Genomic DNA, 19763 nt, shown 5'->3' with positions numbered 1-19763 from the left:
GAGAATCATAAGTTCAAGGCCAGCCTAAGCTATATAGTAACTTCCTCAAAACTAACAGAAAGCAAACAAAAACAAAAATATTTAAAACCCAGCCAATTAGAAGGTCATGGGGGGACGGTGGCACACACCTTTAATCCTAGCGCTCAGGAGGCAGAGGTGAGTTCCAGGCCAGCCTCGTCTACAGAGCAAGTTCCAGGACAGCCAGAGCTACACATAGAAACCCTGTCTCAAAAAGAGAGAGAAGAGGAGGAGGAGGTGGTGGGCATGGGCCAGAGTCCGGGTTAATACCTAGCACAAACATCTAGTTGTTGGCTGGTGGAGGCATAGACTGCACTGACTTCCAGCAACATGGCATGGTAGAGTACATAAGACATTGTGTGCCGGCAAGTCCACATGCATTCTGAAGGTCGAGGATTTTCATGGGGTCTTGGTGAGGCAGACGTAGTTAATAGCCCTCCCGAGGCTGAGCTGGGATCCAATCTGTCATTATTCTGGGCTGTCTGGTGTATATGCTCCCTCCCCATCTATTCAGGAAGGATGTTCCCTGGCTTAAAAATACTGCCCAGGGGCTGGAGAGGTGGTTCAGAGGGTAAGAGCGCTGACTGTTCTTCCAGACGACCTGGGTTCAATTCCCAGCACCCACATGGCAGCTTACAACTGTCTCTAACTCCTGTTCCAGGGGAGCCAACACCCTCACAGGCATACATGCAGCCAAACACTGATGTACATAAAATAAATAAGTCTTATACTGCCCGGAAGCCAAGGGAAGAGGCTCACATCTCTTAGGTTATCAACGGGGTCCTACATATCCCAAGCTCTTTTGTTTGCACCAGAGTGACCTTGAACTTCCGACCCGCCTGCCCGTATCCCCTGGGTGCTGGGATGATAGCCCTGCGTCGCCAAGTCTGGTTTATGTGGCACTGGGGCTGGAACCAGGGCTTCCTGAGTGCGGCGGAACTGCCAACTGAGCCACATTCCCGTGGCCCCAGAGCGAAGTCTGGCTGGCCTTATATGGTCGCTGTCCCTGGCTCCAATCCTTGTCACCTCTGCCTCTTCTCCGGCTCCGTTTCCTAGTGCAAGCTCCCCCTTTCTCTCGCTGACATTTATTGACCCAGGCATTGTTGCAAGAGCTGGGGATACAGCGTGAAGACGGGTGGGTTCTCGCTCCCACAGCTCTCAGGGGCCCGCCTCTGCGTGGCGAAAGCACCGAACCCGGGCACCCACGCTCCGCCGGGAGAACCGTGGCTCAGCGGCCTACCAGCGGTGAGCAACTGCACAGCCCCTGGTTCTGTGCACTGTTTGTGGGGTGTCGCTATTCTTCTCCGGACGCTGCAGCTGCCCCCTCTCTCTTCTCAGGGGCGCTCTCTGACCCCGCAGACCGGTGTCTCCTCTCCGGGACGTGGGGGTCCCGGTGTCCTCCCCTGCTCTCATGGCTCTAGGCTGTCTCTCTTTGACACTGGGCGTGACCTAAGACGGGCTGGGAGCTGGACGGGCAGAGCAGCTCTGTGCCCGGAATCCCCAGCGCGAGGAGTGTCAGCAGTCAGCGGCGGGAGGCTCTGGCCGTGTCTGTTTCGGGGTTGCGGGGGTGGAGACGGGACAGGGCGGAGACAGTTCGGTGAGCTCCGGAGGCAGCAGCGCCTCCCTGGCCGGAGCGTGGAACCTCCTCCCGGCTGGAACCCGGTGTAACAGTGCTGCTCGTGGTGGCTGCCGTTTTAGAACCCTGGGGTGCGAATGCGCTCCCCGCCCAAGGAAGAAGGCCGAGGGGTGCTCAGCCTGGGGTGCCCGGTCTCACCTGGTCCCCATGAATAAGAAGGCGCGCACCCCCGCTCCCACCCCAACCCGGGCAAACACCCCGTCCCGGACACCGACTCCCATCCGAACGGCAACCCCGGTCCGGGCCTCGAACCCGGCGCACAAGCCGACTCCGGCCCCCGCTTCCACCGGGGCCCGCATCTCGACCCCCGTCCGCCATCCAGCTCCGGCCCGAACCTCCACCCCGGTCCGGCCTCCCGCCCGCGGCCCGAGCCCTGTGGCGGTCCGGTTCCCGGCTCCCATCCGGTTCCCAGCCCCAGCCCCGACCCCACCCCCAGCCCCGACGCCAGCCCCAGCCCCGACTCCAGCCCCGGCCCCGGCGTCGGCACCGATGCGGACCCCACCGCCACTCTGGGCCCCCAAACAAGCCCGGGCCTTCCCCACCATGCTTCCGGCGGGGTTCCTGGCGAGCTCGGCCTCCCCCAGGGCGCAGCCCCCCTCTTCCGGGCGTGCCAACTCCTTCCTGAAGGAGCCCACGCTCCCTCAGAAGCGGGGACCCTCGATCCACAGCCTCGCAGAGGCCATCCAAGAGCCGGGCCCAGTGCTCATCCCCACGGTCCCCAAGATCCTGAGCCCCACCCCGGACCCCAGCCCTCGCTTAGACTCCTCGGACTCCCCTGCCGTGGCCTCCAGCACCCTGGACCCGGCCCCGGCTCACGCTTTAATTGGAGCCCCAATCGCTGGCCTGGAGATCCTGTCCAGCCCCCTGAAGGAGGCCCCGGCGCTGCGCCTGCTCCCCACGCTCTCCCCGTCCTCCAGCTTCGCCGATTACACCAAGGAGGACCCCACCACCAGCGAGAACTTCCCGACGGCCAAGAAAATCGTCATCCGTGTGACCTACTGGTGAGGGGCTCCGCCTACCTGTGAAAGAGCCGGGCCGGGCAGGGCGTGCGCGTGCCCCGGCGTGCGCGCGGCAGGGGGGCAGGCCTGCGGGGCTCCACCTGTCTGTCCCTTGGAGGTTAGAAAGTGGCGCCCCCCGCCCTCCCCCCCCCCCCCCCGTGATTTCCCTGGTCGTCACTCACATTCATTTGCATGTTGATCGACTCTGTGCTTCCTTCCTTCCTTCCTTCCTTCCTTCCTTCCTTCCTTCCTTCCTTCCTTCCTTCCTTCCTTCCTTCCTATTCCTTCCACCTTTTGCGGGAGTGACTCTGAGCTGCGTGCATCCTGCATGGGCTTCATTCCTTCACCGATGGGCGTTTCCCAGCTGGCGGGACCATTCACTGGGCTGCTCTGGAGAGGCCTGCCTCTCACCTTGACGCCTGCATTCACTCCTTCATTCAGTCACTCCTACGAGGGTAGGAGCGCTCAAGCTTCCTTCATTCACCCACTCTCATCCACCCAACATTTGCACGATTGATGGCCCTGAACCACATTCTCTCTCATGCATTCCTTCGTCCATTCATCTGTCGAGTCCTTTGCATGGGGATCCATTCCCATTCACCCCTGCACTTCACCCTGAGGACCCTGACACCGGGTGCCTGCAAGGCCAGGCGATAAAGCCCCTAGGCCAGCCTGCCCAACTGTGAACAGAGAGGAGCTTCCTGAGGGAGGAGGCAGAGGTCTCCACTTCAGCGCTGAGCTGGGTTGGTCAGGACGGTCTTGCTCGGGTGACCCTGGAGGAGGCCGATGGCCGAAGGGCCAGGCGGGAGGTCGCGGGGCAGCTGGGGAACGAGCAGAGGCTGGGGAGCTGCCGCTCTAGGCGGGCCTCAGCGGTGACCTGGGACTGGAGCGAGGAGGGCCGGGGCTGCCTTCCATGCCGCTCCTCCTCTGGAGGACTGTGTGCCCTTGTCTCTCGCTGTCTCTTCCTCCTTCCTCTGGCTCTGCCAGGCCGTATCCATCAGCTCATTTCCACTCTTCTTGCCCCTGGCTGTGCCCCTCTCTCCTCTTATCAAGTGTGCTTCCCTCCCTCTCCCTCTTTTCTCTTCTTTCTTCCTCTCCTCTCTCCCTCCTCTTCTCACTATGTAGCCCTGGCTGTCCTGGAACACTCTGGGTCCTCTCCTTGAATTCACAGAGATCCTCCCAAGGGCTCCGATTAAAGCGTGGGCCACCACACCTGGCTCAGCAGCTGTGTTTTAGGGTGTTTGTGACAGCAGGCACAGAGCGATGAAGAAGCGGAGAGTCCAGCCCTTGTGGCCCTGGCTTGCCGTGTGGAGGGGCGGGCAGGCAGTAAGCCACAGCTAGGACGCCCAGGAAGGCATCTGGGAGGGTCCCAGCTTCTCCTGGGAGGCTCAAGAAGGCCTCCCTGAGAAGGTGACCAGAGGCATGGGGAGGAGCCAGGCACAGCCTGGGGAAGGGGCATTCTGCAACTACCTACCAAAGGCTTGAGTCAGCGCACGCCTACAGTGCTGAAAGACTGCAAGGCGGGGCCTGCCTCGGGCAGGGTGGGGATGGGGGAAGATGGGGACCGGTCTGTGGTCACTGGGGGAACCATATTCTGATGGTACCATGAGAGTGGGGGGGGGGATGGGGGCTGCCTCAGGCCCACTGCTACTATGATGTTTCCCTTCTTTCTCTCCTGCCCTCTGCTTCCAGTGGCCTCTGAAGCTACAGCCTTCGGGTGAGTAGCTTCTCCTTCAGAATATAAGGGAGCATGTGATATGAAGACTGAAGGGGTCTCTGTTTTTCTCTCCTGTGACCCTGTGACTGTATTACCCCCTAACCTCATCTCCTCCCTCTCAGTACATTCTACTGAAAAAAACCCTGGAGCATGAATTTCCAGACCTCCTGATGTTTGTAAGTGTGCTGGTAGCCTGGGGAGCCGTGGTCAGCGTCTCCAGACCCCTGAGGGTTTGGAGGCAATCCCTCCCGAAGCCTCCTCCACCTGCAACATTCCCTTGCCAGGAGGAGGACAAAGCTTCCCAGATTACAGGGGAGTTTGAAGTGTTTATGGATGGCAAGCTGATCCATTCTAAGAAGGTGATTCTGGGCAAGGGAACGGAACAGGATCAGAGGGTAGGGGTGGGAACAGGGAGGTTAGAGTCAGGTCTGCACCCTTTTTCCTCCATGTCCAGAAAGGTGATGGCTTTGTGGATGGGTCCAACGTGCAGAAACTTGTGGATATTATCAGTGAGGAGATCAAGAAAAGGTAGCAGCAGTAGCGGAGCTGGAGATGAGTGAGGAGGGCCAGGAGGAGGTGTGAAGGTGAGCCAATAGGGGTGGGGCAATATAGGGGTCTTCTCCGGCTCAGCCGACCCCCACCCTCAAAATCACATTTTTTATTTTTATTTTACATTGGGAGAGCGAGAGAGCACATGAGTGCCATGGCATGTATGTGGAAGACAGGACAGCTTGTGGGACTCAGTTCTCTTCCTCCACAGTGTGGGTTCTGGGGATTAAATTCGGGTCATCAAATTTGGCAACGGGCACCTTGCACCTTTCCTCACTGAGCACTATGGGCGCCCTGCCCTTTATGAGTCTCACTGCATAGCCCGGGGCCGTCCTAGAAGCCTTTATGTAGTTTAGGCCCTTGAACTCCCAGCAATCCTCTTGCCACAACCTTTGTTTGCTCGTTCCTTCGTTTGTTTTTGTTTTGGTTTTGGTTTTTGGTTTTATTTGAGACAAGGTTTCTCTGAGTAGCCCTGGCTGCCTGGACTCACTTTGTAGACCAGGCTGGACTTGAACTCACGGAGATCTGCCTGCCTCTGCCTTCCAGAGTGCTGGGATTACAGGTCTGATTTACCCCTCTAGCCATCTAACTCTTCACCCCCCCCCCCACACACACACACCCTTTTTGAGACAGAGTCTCATGTAGCCCAGGATAGCCTCAGACTTGTTATGGAGCTGAAAATGACCTTCAACAGTGATCCACCTGCCTCTACCTCCCAGTGGCTGGGGATTACAGGTGTGTTCACCATCCCCATTAGGGGTTGGGGGTGAAGCCAGAGCCTTGTGTATGCCGGGCAAGCATTTCACTAATTGAACCTCTTCTCGGCCTCTCTGTCTTATTCCTCCTATCTCCCCGCAGAGCTGGAGATTGACCTGGGCTCACACATGAGTCGGGTGCCTTACCGTGAGCTGCACCCATGGCTATCTTTTTTTTCCTTTCTTATTTTGAGATAGGGTCCTCCTTAAGTTACCCGGGCTAGCCTTGGACCTGGAACCCTCCTGCCTCGGCTTTCCAGGAGCTTGGGTGACAGGCTAGCAACACAAAGCCGGTCTTGTCAGTGGGATCACTGGGACAGTCCCAGGAGACAACGCCCCGTGGGATGGGTAAAACATGGCTGTCACTAGGGCCCTGTGCTTGTCAGAAGAGCATTAAGAATGCTGTCTTAGCACGGCTGTCTTAGCTTCTGGTTGTAGAGCCGTGCATTGCTTTTGTAAATTCAATACAAGTATGATAGCACATGCCGGCAACCCCAGTACTCAGGAAGCTGAGGCAGGAGGATTAACGTGAGTCGAGGCCATCCTGAACTGGGTAGAGAGGCCCTCTCTCAAAACAAACAAAAAAAAAAGTAACCAAAGCTGAAGACATTAAAAATCCAGTTCTTAGTTGTCCAAGCACATTCCAGCTGCTCGCAGTGATTCGAGGCTAGTGTATTGGGCTGGGCTAGCCTGCCCTGGACTGTAGATACAAGCCGGCACAGTGGCTGGCGCACGCCTGCTATGGGAAGTTTTTCTCCTAGACCTCCACATCTAAGCACTTTAGCTTGGCCCCGAACTCACGATTATCTTGCCTCAGTCTCCTAAGTGCTAGGATTACAGTGTGGGCTGCCGCCTGGCTCTAAGAGACAAGGTTTTAAAAATGGGAATATGAGGCCATTAAGATGCCTGAAAAGAACTAAATGTTTTCATACCATCTAACATCCAGCCAAGAGGCTTAAAAATATCTTTTTACGGTTGGGCAGGGTGGCTTATGCTTATAATCCCACTTACAAGTACTGGGTAAACTGAGGCAGGAGGAGGCTCACTGGGAGTTTGAAGACAACACAGGCTTCACAGAGAGTTCCACAGAGCCTGTCTCAAGAAACCATAAAAGGGGGAAGGATTAAGGAGTTGGCTCAGTGAGTAAGAGAACTGAGTGTGAATGCAAGAGCACCTGAGTTCAAATCCCCAGCACTCGGGATAAGGTTGGACATGGCCATGTGCTCCTGTAACTCTGGTGTCTGGGCGGAGATGATGTGGACCCCAGGATCTCACTGCCAGGCCAGTCTAGAAACTGTGAGCTTGAGACCCTGTGCCAGGAGTGAGGTGTGGGGCTGGAGAGGCCGCGTGGGGGCTGGGAGCGCCGGTGTGCTCGTGCGGAGGACCCAGTTAGTTTCCCAGCATGCACAGGGTGGCTCACAACCACTGTGGCTCCAGTTCCGGGGGATGAAACACCTTCTGGCCTCTGCGGGCACCAGGCATGTGCATGGTGCAGAGACATGTGCTGGCAAGCGCGCGCACACATGCACACACACACATACACACACACGCACGCACGCGCGCGGACACACACACCAGCCACAGGCGCTCTGGGGTGCGGTTCAGTGGAGGACTGCTCAGCAGGAAGCCGCAGACGGACCCCAGGCATCGTGTAAGGGGTGCGTGCGCACCTGCCGAGCCATTGCCGGGGAGGGGGAGGCATGACATTCAGGGACCCTGGGTCACGCTTGGCTCCATGAAGCCTAATCTGACCCACGCACAGCCTTAGAACACGAAGCCTTACCGAAACAGTATTTTATGGGGAATCATCGTTACAGCTTCGTCCTGTTTCTCTCCCCATCTCAGGAACCTCAGCGGAATGATGAGAAGGGCCCGAAATGCTGCCAAGCCAGGTCCTTTTCTGATGGCGGCTGGGGCTTGGGCGGGGTTGGGAAAGTAAAGAAAGGATAATCGGCTTCTGTGTCGGCCTCTGGCACTGCCGTCGCCACACCACGCCCGAGGTCTGTGGCAGTCACCTGCTGCTGTGCTCTCAGCATCTCCCCGCCTGGGCTGAGGCACACTGGGAGGAAGGATGAGGAAGGACCCTTCAAGACCCAGATGCCAGCCCCAGGCTGGGTCCCCAGGCTGCGCTCCTGCCCGGAGGAGGGGAGACACTACCACCTAGGATCTCGTGGGAGGGTTGGGTTGAGCACACTGTGTGTGCTCTGGGAGGATCAGCAGGACCCAGCCCTCTCCTTGCTGTCCCTCTGTGAAACTATGAGCCAAAATGAACCCCCCCCCCCCCGTGTACGCTGTTTGTCTCAAACAGTTCATGAGAGCGATAGCGATGGGAATATGACCAGCACAGTCTACTTGGGATACCAGGCTAGACCAGTTGTTCCTGGTAGCTCAGCCTCGACTCCTCATGCTGTCAAAGTCATGTCACCTTTGTCATGTCTTGATTTCCAGCAGCCTAACTCAAGACGCGCTTTGAAAACTTCTGATGGCACAGTTAAAAGTTGAAGTGGCCCTCCGTCCCAGTACTCTCAGGCAGAGGCAGGCAGATCCCAGAGTTTCAGGACAGCCAGAGCCACACAGTGAGACCCTGTCTCAACAAAACAAACAGTTGACACGGAAAGATAGAATGTGACTGATCTCAAACCTTTCTTTAAAAGACATTTTTTAAATTTAAAAAAAAAAATTCAACTTTTGAATGATTTGATAGTTGTTATTTTATGTGTATGCATGTGACAATCCGAGGACAATTTGGTGAAGTCACTCCTCTTCCACTCTTTTATTTTGGGACAGGGTCTCTAGGTAACCCTGACTATCCTGGCTTTTGTCATATAGATCAGGCTGGCTTTGAACTCAAAGATTCAACCCGCTCTGCTCCTAATTGCTGGGATTAAAGGGACATGCTGCTAGGCTCGGCTCTCTTTCCACCTTTACAGAGGTCCTGGGGAATCAAACTCCCTTCCAGAGGACCCAGGTTCATTTTCCAGCATGTACACAGTGGCTACACCATCTTTGGGCCTCATGTGGGCAAAACACCCACACACATGAGGTGAATTAATTTTTAAAAATTAGGTTGATATAAAACTATTCTTCTGAAAAACTGAGTCTGGTGTCACATGCATTTGATTCCAGCAGGATCTTTGTGAGTTAGAGGCCAGCCTGATCTACATAGTTCCAGGCTAGCCAGGGCTACATATATAGTGATGTCCTCTCTAAAGGGTACCGTTTGTCTGTGGATGGCGCGGCGCAGTGGATAAAAGTGTTTTGGCCAAGCTGGGTGGCCGGTATCCACGTGGCACCAAGAGAGAACCAGCTGCTAAAAACTGTTCTCTGACTCCCACATCGCGGTGTGGCAAAGGTGCCCCCCCTTAAAAAATGCTTTCTTTAAAAAAAGGGCACAGTATGTCTGAGCACCAGAAATATAATCAAGAGCATCCGAGTTACAAAGGAAACCTCATTCCCAGCAGTCATAAGGAAATCCCGAAATATTCTCAGCAAAAGTAGTGCAAGACCTTTAAGAGTTTTGAAATGCAAAGACTGTGAAGCAAATTGAGACTGGGAAAGACTTAGATATGGCACGGATGCTAACTCTCACTTACATACAGGCTTCAGGCAGCCCAAATGTCACCTGTTTCTGTAAAAACTAGACACATCAGCCCTAGAGCTGCCTCATAGAAGACCGCGCTGGACGGTGGTGGTGCACACCTCCGAGCCCAGCATGCAGAAGGCAGAAGCAGGCAGATCTACGAGATCGAGGCCAGCCTGATCGAAAGAGCGGGCTCTAGGACAGCCAGGGCTACCGAGACTGTGTCTCAAACCCCCTGCCCCTAAAATGGAGGAGAAAGTCTCTGGAGACTGGTGCTCCTAGAACTTAAATGTCCCAAATGAAGAGCAAGGTCACCTTCCACCTTTATCATTCATAAGGCCAAGTGTTTGCTTTTGTTTGAGTCAGGGTCTCACAACGTAGTGTCAGGCTAGCCTCAAACTCAGCCATCCTGTCATAGCTTTCTGAGTGCTGGGACTATAGGCATCAACTACACTTGGCTATAATGTGGCAAGGCTGCTATGTCAGCCTGGAAACCATGAAGGAAGACCAAGCCTGCATGTACACTGGCAGGCAGAAGGATCAAATGCAGTCAACGGAGAAACCATCCATCTGGTACTGCCAAGGAGTGACTCGTTAAACCTTCACTGTGTGGGACTGGGCCATGGGTCAAGGTGATGCCTTTGGAAGGGCATCACCTGTCCTTCCAGCTTCACAAGGTTCCAGGAGTCACCCGTCTTCTTGGCAAGCTCTTTACCCGCTGAGCAATTTTGCTGGCTCTGTGCTAAACTGCCCAGGCTGGTCTCAAACTCTAGACCTTTTATTAAGGATCATACTATGTAGCCCTGGCTGTCCTGGAACTTGCCGCAGATTCAGAGACCTCTTTGCAGCTGTGTCCTGAGTGCAGAGATTAAAGACGTGTGCCACCACACCTGGCCTAAACTCTGGGCCTATTGTCTCAGGCTCCCAAGTGTCTTCATTACAGGTGTGTGCCATTGTACGAATCTAGGACTAACTCTTCGGTGACTTACATGTAGATCTGGCAAATAAAGGCCATGGACAGGAGGTCACAGGAAAAGAACACTAAATGGCCCTTAAGCACTGAAAACAGTCCCCCCTTGTAGAGAAATGTAATTTCAATTAACAGCGCCAAGTGCGTGTTTACTGTTAGTTTTTCCCGAAGCCGAGTCTGAAGGATTGGGCTGGGTTGTGAAGAGGCAAAAGAGTTCCTGGGTGAATGGAAGTGGACTGAGGCCCAGAGAGGCTGGGAATACCTATGAAAACACCAACACTTCTGCCTTTAACTGCTTCCACTGATCCAGATAGCATTCCATTCATTCATCCATCTCTATGGAAACAGCAAACACACAAAAGCACAGAGCATTATAAAAGCAATGCCAGGGACGCACGCTCCTTGTCCCAGGGAGGTAGATCAGTAAGGAGTTCATGATCAGCCTCAGTGCCAGGAAACCCCATCTCAAAACCAAGAAGCCCAAACTAAACAACAAAAAACAAAAACAAACCAATCAACCAAAGCAAAACAAAACAACAACCCCATAAACACAACAAAGCTAGGCATGAGGCACAGGCAAGAGGATCTCTGTGAGTTCAAGACCAGCCTGGTCTACCCACATAGCGGGTTGTAGGCCAGGCAGGCTACACAGACAGGCCTTGTTTCCGATGACGTGGTAAAGTGGGCTCAGTTCCCAGAACCCCCCGGGGCTCACAGCTGCCTGTAACTAGTTCTGAGGACCCAACACCCTCTTCTGGCCTCCTCGGCCTCTTGCACACACGTATGCATGCAGGCTCACGCGCACACACAAACATTTAAAACATTTGCTAAAACCCAGATGTCCAGAAGACGACTCGTTCATTAAATGTTAAGATACAGCCTTAAATAGTAGTCATTAAAAAAATGTAGAATCACTTTCAATATAACTCAAAATATAAAAACCCAAGCTGTAGAGACCAGCTAGATTGTTGGTTGGCTTTTCCATTGCATGTGTGTGCGCACATGAGTGTGCTCCGGGAAGCGGCTGTGGACTCCTCTCTCACAACGTGGGGCTGGCCGTCAAATTCATTCATAGAGCTTAGCCACAAACACCTTTGGCCACGGAGCCATGCCCCTAGCCCGACCTTGAATCCAATGGACTGGGAATGTGGCTGTCCAGCAGGCAGTACTCCAGTATGTAAGGCTCTGGGTCCCTTCCTCAGCACCCAGGACTGGGGGTAACTAGACTGGTGTCAATTTGTAAATGCATTACAAAACGTAAACCCTACGGAACACCAACCAACCTCCCCACCCCAGCGCAAATCACTGCGGATACCTGTTTTCGATTTGGCGGAGAGAAAAGTTTAACTCCCCACAGCATCTTTTGCTGGCTTTGAGTCCTGTTGACACACCCATCATTTAAACATCAACTCAGATCTACTCCCACATGGATACGATTGCACAAGTCTTGAAAAATATTCATCTCACAACACATACATGACGTTTCCCTATCTGAATATTTACAACTACAGAACAGCAAACACAAGAATTAACGGCACACTGAGCTTGTCGGCCAGCCACGAGATGAGTCTCAGTGCTGAGCTGTCCACGTCGTCTCACGGCCTCCTCAAAACCCCGAAGCAGCGGTATCTGACAACTGCGTCTTCTGGGTTCCTCTCGCATCTCGGTCGACTTCTATTCCCCCCCATTGGCAATTCTTAGACTTCATCTTTGCAAAACCATTGTCCTTTACAGTGAAGCAGCCTTGAGTTTCCACAATTGCGGGGGGGAAATGATTGCTACCGGGCACAAGGTGGAAGTCGGAAGGGTCCACTTGGCCGGCCAGCTTCGAGCCCCGAGTGTCCGGCCCCTCCTGGGCCTGCATCATTTCACCCTGCCCGTCCGTGGCTGTACTCTGGATTTCCCACCTCAGGACATTTGCCCAGAATTCTGCCCTTGAGCCTAAGGGTCACCCGACTTCCTGGCCACCATTCTTTCTTTATTTTTATTTTACAAAGACAGAGTCTGCTGTGGCCCAGGCTGGCCTCCGGCCCCCTCCCTCCGGGGGCGGGGGGTCGGTCAGCGGTTTAGGGCCCCGCTCAGTGGGCGGTGGGGCCTCCGGCGTCGGAGGCGGTGAGCGCCAGCGTGAAGGCGCGCGCGTCCGAGTCCATCTGCGGGGGGTTGGCGTCGAAGGCCGCCTCCCGGGCCTTGCAGCCCTCCACGAAGAGCCGGCGGCGCTCCTCGATGTCGCGGAGCAGCCTGGCGGGGATCAGGGGGTTGGTGTGCAGGTAGTGCTGGAACATCCGCTGCTCGTGAAGCTCCAGGAGGCGGAGCGGCGCGTGCATGTGCGGCATCGCCATCAGGCCCGGCACGCCGGGGAGCCGCGGGGGCGCCGGGCCCGGGGCCCGCGCCGAGGGCCGAGCGGCTCCGGCCAGCGGGCCTGCCGGGGCCTCGGGGCCCCCGCTGCCTCCGCCCACCCGCGCCTGCAGGACGTCGCCGACGCCGTTCACGGGGCTCAGGTGGGGGACCCAGCTCTCTCCGGGCGGCTCGGACATCGCCGATCGTGGATCCCGTTAGGTCGCCGGAGAGCGCTCCCCGGAGAAGCGCTCGCAACCGGCTCCGGCGGCTGCGCGAAGCTGTGCGCACGCGCGGGCCCCGGCGCGCAGGGCACCGAGGGCGCGCGCGGGCCTCTGCCGCCCCCTAGCGGTGCGCGGGCCGCTCCCGCCGTGGCCGCGACCCGCTCGGAGCGCAGCGGCTGGGTCGCACGCTTTCTTGTTGGAGACAGCGTCTCCCTGTGCACCCTTGGCTGGCTGGAACTCACATACACTCAGAGGTCTGCCTGCTCCGGCCTCCGGAAAGCTGGAATTGCCGGTGGTGGCGCACGCCATTAATCTCAGCACTTGGAGGCAGAGGCAGGTGGATCTCTGTGACTTCAAGGCCAGCCTGGTCTACGGAGTGTGAGTTCCAGGACAAGCCAGGGCTACACAGAGAAACCCTGTCTCGAAAAGCAAACAAGTTCGAGGCCAACCCGCGCTATGTGAAAGCCTGTCTCACTAGAAAAGTGTGCAAGAGCCATCTGCCTCCAATGTCTGAAATGCAGCGGTCATTAAAGCAGCTTACATCTATCTACCTTCTTGTGCCTTCGATGAATCCAGAGCCCACAAGTTACCAATTGGCCGATGCTGTCCCCAACACACGTTGGAACCCCAGCTACTTAGGTGCCTGGGGCAAGAAAGCAAAGTTCAAGGATAGCTTGGGCTACAGAGTTCAAGGCTAGTCTGGGAAACTTCTAAGACCCTGTCTCAAAGTAAAAAGAATAAAAATAAAAGTAGGGTGAGGGGTCCAGGGAGAGGCTTCAGTAGGTAAAGGTGAAAGGAAACCAACTCCTACAAATTGCCTACTGACCCTATGCATACAATGGCAGGCGCACACCGGCACAGAGTGTAGCTCAGTGGTCATGCTCTGGACTCAATCGGCACTGGAGGCTGAGGCAGGAGGAACTCTGGGTTCAAGGCCACCCTGGTCCCGGCAGGGCTACAGATACTGAGATGTGTCACACACACAGAAGCTTGTTAGTAAACTCGAAAACATATAAAGATCATGCTGAATATTGTTCTCATGATATTCACATTGCATTGTGGTGAATCTGGTGTAATCTAGGAGCACTTTCATAGACTCTGAGTCTTGCTACAAAGCACAAATTGGGCTCTGATTTAGCACCGTCTTGTCTCTGCCTCCCTGTGCTGAGATTACAGGTGTCCACCATGGGTAAAGCTTGAAGAAGCCTTTGACAAGATTCAACCACCTTTTCAGAAAAACAGATGTTATCTCTCATTTGCATATGCTTGTGTCTCTGGAATGTGTGTGTACACAGGGTGAGTGAGCGTGGAGGCCAGAGGACTGGATCCCTGGAGCTGGAGTTACAGGTGGTGCTGGGGTCCAGACTCCGGTCGTCCCAGCTGAGCAGCACATGCTCCTGCCAGCCCAGCCAGCTCTCCAGCCCCACACAGGTCTGTGTGGGTGAGTGTTTTGTGGCATGCATGCTTGCCTGATGCTCGTGCAGGCCCGAATAGGGCGTCGGGCCCCCTAGAACTGGCGCTACAAACGTCTGTGGCTGTGGCGGGCCTCGCAGGTGCCGGGAACTGAACCTGGGTCCTCTGCAGAGGCCACCATGCTCTTAATTACTGAGCCATCCCTCCAGGGACTGTGAACAGATGCCTATGGGAAGAATTTTCACAAATCACGATCACTCCCCACATTATACCGAATGCAGCGACCAAGGAGCCGATAATGAGAAGCCAGGGGTGGGCTGGAGAGACGGCTCAGTGGTTAAGAGCACTGGCTGCTCTTTCAGAGGACCTGGGTTCAGTTCCCAGCACCCACATGGCAGCTCACAACTGTTACAGTGGATCTGACACCCTCACACAGACATGCAGGCAAAACATCCATGAACATAAAATAAGAATAAATACTAAAAAAGAGAGAAGTCAGAGGACATGTGTCAGGGCTGAGAGCACTAGTATGCTCTACTGTGCTCTCTGTTGCTGCTGTAAAACACTGATGGAAACTGGGAGAAGAAAGGGTTTCTTTCCGTTTGTAAAGGCCACAGCCCATCTCGGAGGGGCGTCAGGGCAGGGACTGAAGCAGAGGCCATGGTGAGACTGTCCACCGGCCTCCTCTTCTGGCTCATCCAACTACTTTCCGTGGCAGTGGCACTGCCCGCAGTGGGCTGGGCCTCGCTGCCTCAGCTAGCAAGGAAGAGAACGCCTGATAGACTAGCTCGAAGGCCAGTATGCTAAAGGTGGTTCCTCAGTTGAGGCCCCTCTCTCCAGGTAAGTCAGGGTGACAACAAACATTGGCCAATCACACTGTGCAACCAGAGGGCCTGACATCCGGATTTCAGCTTCCATGTAAGAGGCTGAGCAAGGCCACACGTGTCCACAGCCCAGTGCTGTGAGAGGCAGGCACAGGAGGCCACCAGCTCTAGGTCCAGTGGGAGACCATCTCAGGGTAAGTGATGGAGGTCACCTGACGTCCTCCAGGCTTCTGCACATACCTCACGAGTGTGTACAGCCCACACAGAAACATATGCTCGACATCACAGACAAGAATCATTTGAACCACCACAAAGAGTAACGTAATTGAGTGTACTGACAGGCTTTCTCAAAAATGAGCAGCAACTAACATTTTTGAAGTGATAAAGTTTTCAGAATATATAATAGGAATATCCTTAAAGAAGATAAAATCCTGGGTGGGAGAGATGCTCAGATGGCTCTACAGGACACAGGTTCGATTCCCAGCACCCACAAGGACAGCTCACAGCCATCCGTAACTCCAACTCCAAGGGATCAGGTGCCCCCTCTGGCCCTCTTGAGCTGCTGGCATGTAAGTGCACAGACACACATGCAGACAAAAAAGAAAATATCTAGGAATAACCCAGCATTGTGGCATATGCCTGCAGCCCCAGCAGAGGCAGGCAAATTTCTGTGAGTTCGAGGCCAGCCTGGTCTACAAAGCGAATCCAAGAGAGTCAGGGCTACACGGAGAAACCCTGTCTCTCTCTCTCTCTCTCTCTCATACACACACACACACACACACACACACACAAACACCACCTAGGAATAAATGACTAGACCTGTGAAAGACAATTTTAGGGAAATTCATTAAACAATATTAATTATACGTTGCCCTAATTTCCCCAGCCCTAATTTCCAGTTTTTGAGATGACCTCAAACTTCTGGTGATCCTTCTGCCTCATCCTCCCATGTTCTAGGCTTACAGGCATAAGCCACCACAACCTGGTTTAGGAAGTCTTCACAAAACATGAAAAGTGTGTGGGGTGGCACGCCCTTAATCCCAGCACTCAGGAGGCAGAGGCGGGCAGATCTCTGTGAGTTCCAGGACAGCCAGGACTACACAGAGAGACCCTGTCTCAGGGTGGGGGTGAAGTGAAGCTCAGTTGGATAGGAAGAGTTCTGTATTGTTATTTCTTAAAATTTTTATCTATCTGCCTATCTATCTTTTACTTTTGAGGCAGGGGTTCTCTTTGTAGCCCTGGCTATCCTGAAACCGGCTCTGAAGAGCAGGCCTGTCTCTCCTGGGATTGCAGGCGAAAGCACCACCAAAGCTACCCCGCTGGAAGAGTTCCCTGTGCCACAGGAGTGGCTGCTCACCTGTCATCTTGGCATGTGGAAGACAGTCATCCTTAGTTTCAGGGCAGCATGAGTTAAAAGTAAATGAACCGTGACAAAACACACCTCAAAAGAAAGATTCAGTGGCTGGAGGGATGGCTCAGAGGCTCAGGGCCCTTGTTGCTCTTGCAAAGGCCTGGGTTTAGTTTCTAGCACCCTCAGCAGCTGAAAACCCTTCATAACTCCAGTTCCAAAGGATCCAGTGCCCTCTTCTGGCTTTCAGAGGCACTGCACACACACAGCACACATACATAAAAGGAACAGCTCAGACACAGTAGAGCTAAATAAAACCTCAAGGGCTGGAGAGAGGACTCAGTGGTTAAGAGCACCGACTGCTCTTCGAGAGGACCCTGGGTTCAAGTCCCAGCACCCCCATGGCAGCTGACAACTGTCTGTAACTCCAACATCTGACACCCTCACACAGACATACATGGATGCACATAAAGTAAAAATAAAGGAAAAGACTGTATTTTAAAGATAGCAGTTATCCTGAGTACTATGTGATTCTACCTAAAACTCTTTGTCTGAAGACAGTAACAAGGCCAGGTGTGGTAGTTCACATCCATATTTCCAGCATTTGGAAGGCAGAGGCAGACAGATCTCTGAGTTTGAGGATAGTCTGATCTACAAAGACAGTTCCAGGATAGCCAGGGCTACACAGAGAGCCTGTTTCTCAACCCCTCTCCTCCCCCAAGTAAAATGAGCAGAAAAACCAGAAAGACTATGAGAAAACACTGAGTGGGCTCAGCATGGCTCTCCTTTGCTGTATGCACAGTGAGCTCTTACTCCACACTGCTAAATAAATCCCAGATGGTTCAAAATAAAAAATGAAATCTCTCTCTCAGACACCAACAAAACCTTGGGATTCAAAATCTTGTACAATTTTGGAAAAACAAAAACAAAAAAATCTAGGCAGGTGAGTTGACACAAGCCTGGTGACCTGAATTTGATGCCCTGAACCCACATCAAGGATGAAAAAAATCTATCAGAAAAGCCAGTTGAATAACTAGAAAAATATATTTGTCACTCATATCACAAACCAATGTCATACCTACTGCCACTAATACATAGGCAACTACTACAGTCATTAAAAACTTAAGGCGAGAAATGGTAAGTGTGGACCATCAGCAGGGCGGTGGTGGGGCACATCATTAACCCAGCACCCAGGAGGCAGAGGCAGGCAGATCTCATGAGTCCCAGGCCAGCCTGGACTACAGAGAAAGTTCCAGGACAGCCAGGGCTACACAGAGAAACCCTGTTTCAACACACACACACAGACACACACACACATACACACACACACACACACACACAGAATCTTGACAGTCATGAGAAAGGAAAGGAATTAGAATTTTGTGGTGCTGGGGGTCAGACCTAGAGGCTTGTACATTCTAGGCAGGGTCTCTACCACTGAGCCACATCTCCAGCCCATCACTGGGGAATTCTAGGCAGGCGCTCCACCAGTGAGCCACAGCCACAGGCCCTCACTGGGGGATTTAGTCAAGAGTGCTATCACTGACATATATTTTGAGCCCTCTTTTCATTCTTAAATAAAAAGATAACTTAAAATAAAAAACTTAAAACTGATACAGCTTGGGGCTGGAGAGAGGGCTCAGCAGTTAAGAGCACTGAGTGCTCTTCCGGAGGACTTGTACTCAATTCCCAGCTCCCACTGCAGCTCACAACTGTCTGTAACTCCTGCTGTAGGGAATCTGACACCCTCACACAGACATACATGCAGTGGAACACTAATGTACATAAAATAAAAATAAATAAAAAAAACCATATACCTTTTTTCCTACTGTCAGGCTGGTAAGCATCTGACAGTTGAGCATATTGGCTAAGCAGTCAGAAAATATCCATTTATCAACCACTGGTGGGAGCTTAAAGAGGCAAATTAGCTGTATCTACAAAGTTACAAAAGCAAGCCTTTGGCCAGGACTGTTACTTCTCGAAATCAGGGTTCAGATATTACCAAGAACAAAAAGCTAAGGAGCTAGTAAGATGCACCATCATTTTTTAAAAAAACAAAACAAAAAACCAAGCAGTAGGCATGTAACACCATCAAGCGTACGACTCATCCCAACTTGGGATGGTAGACATGAAAGACACGTTCCCCCCTCGGGCCAGGCGGTGCGCACAGCAGACAGCCTAGCAGAGGAAGACGGGAGAAAACGGTGGGAACTAGCCGACCCTCCCGGTCCATCACAGCGTAACCCCAGAATGCAGAGAAATGCAGCTCTCTAGGAGTAAGCACACTGCTCGGCCAGATTCCTCAAGGCGTTTTCTTAAGGAAGTCACACTCTGCAAACCAAAATATGTCAGCTTTGCAAAGAAATAAATATATATTGTGTATACATAATGAAACAAGGAAGGAGACGGCCGTCGGCGGCTGCCTTAGTGCCGGCACAAGTTGGGAGGCATCGGAGACTTTCAGTCCTTTATATTCTTGGGAATTGTGAACATATGAGTGTAACTAAAAAAAAAAAAAAAAAAAAGTCTGAAAACTGGAAAACAAATTCCGTTTGTTTCCATCTGGCATGTTTGAGAACACAATTTATCACACACTATGTACAATATTTATGCTGCTTGCCATTCGCAGTGACTCGGAAACACGAAATCAGTCTTACACTCGCGCTGGCTCCGGCATGAAGAGAAGGCATGTTCTGACAAGGTCAAGGTCTGGACATAAACTTCGTCCTAAAGTCAGTGTTCGCTCTTCACGCTGATCCTCCTTCAGGAAAACTCTCCTCAAGCCGGTTTTGCAAAGCCACCCTTTACGTACCGACGAAGCCACGCGGGTAGACGTCTTCCGCGACCCAGGAAACCCAAGCGTTACAGGAGCCTCAACGAGGTCGCCTCTCCCCCCGTCCAGGGCCGCTCTACTCTCGGGGCCCTTCTGGCGTCTGGACACCAGGCTGCAGGCCGGGGCTTGCCTCGGAGGGAGGCCCTGGCGCCCCGGGCCCCGGCGGCCCTCACTCTCGCTGGATGAACCTGTCGCACCCCAGTTCCTCTATCAGGGGGTTGATCACCTCCGACGCGGTCAGGGCTATGGTGAAGGTGAGGATGTCGAAATCCACCCTCTGCGGGTTGCGCAGGTACTCCACGTCGAAGGCCGCCTCCCGGGCGCGGCAGGCCTCCACGAAGCGCCGGCGGCGCTCCTCCAGCTCCTGGATGCGGCCCGGGGCGATCGGGTAGTTCTCCAGGTAGTGGCGCAGGAACTGCTGGTAGTTGATGCCCAGGACGCTGAGCGGGTGGCGGAGGCGCAGGTAGGGCAGCGCCGCCAGGCCGCCGGCGCGGGAGCGGGGCCTGCCCTCGGGGGCCTCCTCCTCCAGCGGCTCGCCCAGCAGCCGCGCCACCTCCGCCATGC

At 53.9% G+C, this 19763-nt stretch overlaps 3 protein-coding genes across 3 annotated transcripts; 1 reads left to right on the top strand and 2 right to left on the bottom strand.

The window, feature by feature from the left end:
• Positions 1 to 1801: 1801 nt before the first annotated feature.
• Positions 1802 to 7695, top strand: Selenov (selenoprotein V). The gene is made up of 6 exons (XM_055595038.1): positions 1802 to 2655; positions 4345 to 4369; positions 4492 to 4545; positions 4654 to 4728; positions 4824 to 4953; positions 7519 to 7695. Exons 1-5 carry the CDS (start codon positions 1802 to 1804, stop codon positions 4899 to 4901), a joined length of 1086 nt encoding a protein of 361 aa, XP_055451013.1. The 3' UTR covers positions 4902 to 4953; positions 7519 to 7695.
• A 3369-nt stretch (positions 7696 to 11064) lies between these two features.
• Eid2b (EP300 interacting inhibitor of differentiation 2B) lies at positions 11065 to 12836 on the bottom strand. The gene has a single exon (XM_055594921.1). It carries the CDS (start codon positions 12755 to 12757, stop codon positions 12302 to 12304), a length of 456 nt encoding a protein of 151 aa, XP_055450896.1. The 5' UTR covers positions 12758 to 12836; the 3' UTR covers positions 11065 to 12301.
• A 5878-nt stretch (positions 12837 to 18714) lies between these two features.
• Eid2 (EP300 interacting inhibitor of differentiation 2) lies at positions 18715 to 19761 on the bottom strand. The gene has a single exon (XM_055595055.1). It carries the CDS (start codon positions 19759 to 19761, stop codon positions 19369 to 19371), a length of 393 nt encoding a protein of 130 aa, XP_055451030.1. The 3' UTR covers positions 18715 to 19368.
• Between the last annotated feature and the right edge of the window lie 2 nt (positions 19762 to 19763).

Source organism: Psammomys obesus, unplaced genomic scaffold, assembly GCF_907164565.1.
Source record: "Psammomys obesus unplaced genomic scaffold, mPsaObe1.curated_primary_1811, whole genome shotgun sequence".
NCBI lineage: Eukaryota > Metazoa > Chordata > Mammalia > Rodentia > Muridae > Psammomys > Psammomys obesus.
This window is presented reverse-complemented; position numbering and strand designations above follow the sequence as displayed.

Excerpts from the sequence above, each read along its gene's own strand:
- Eid2b (XM_055594921.1), bottom strand. The coding sequence starts at position 12,757 with ATGTCCGAGCCGCCCGGAGAGAGCTGGGTCCCCCACCTGAGCCCCGTG.
- Eid2 (XM_055595055.1), bottom strand. The coding sequence starts at position 19,761 with ATGGCGGAGGTGGCGCGGCTGCTGGGCGAGCCGCTGGAGGAGGAGGCC.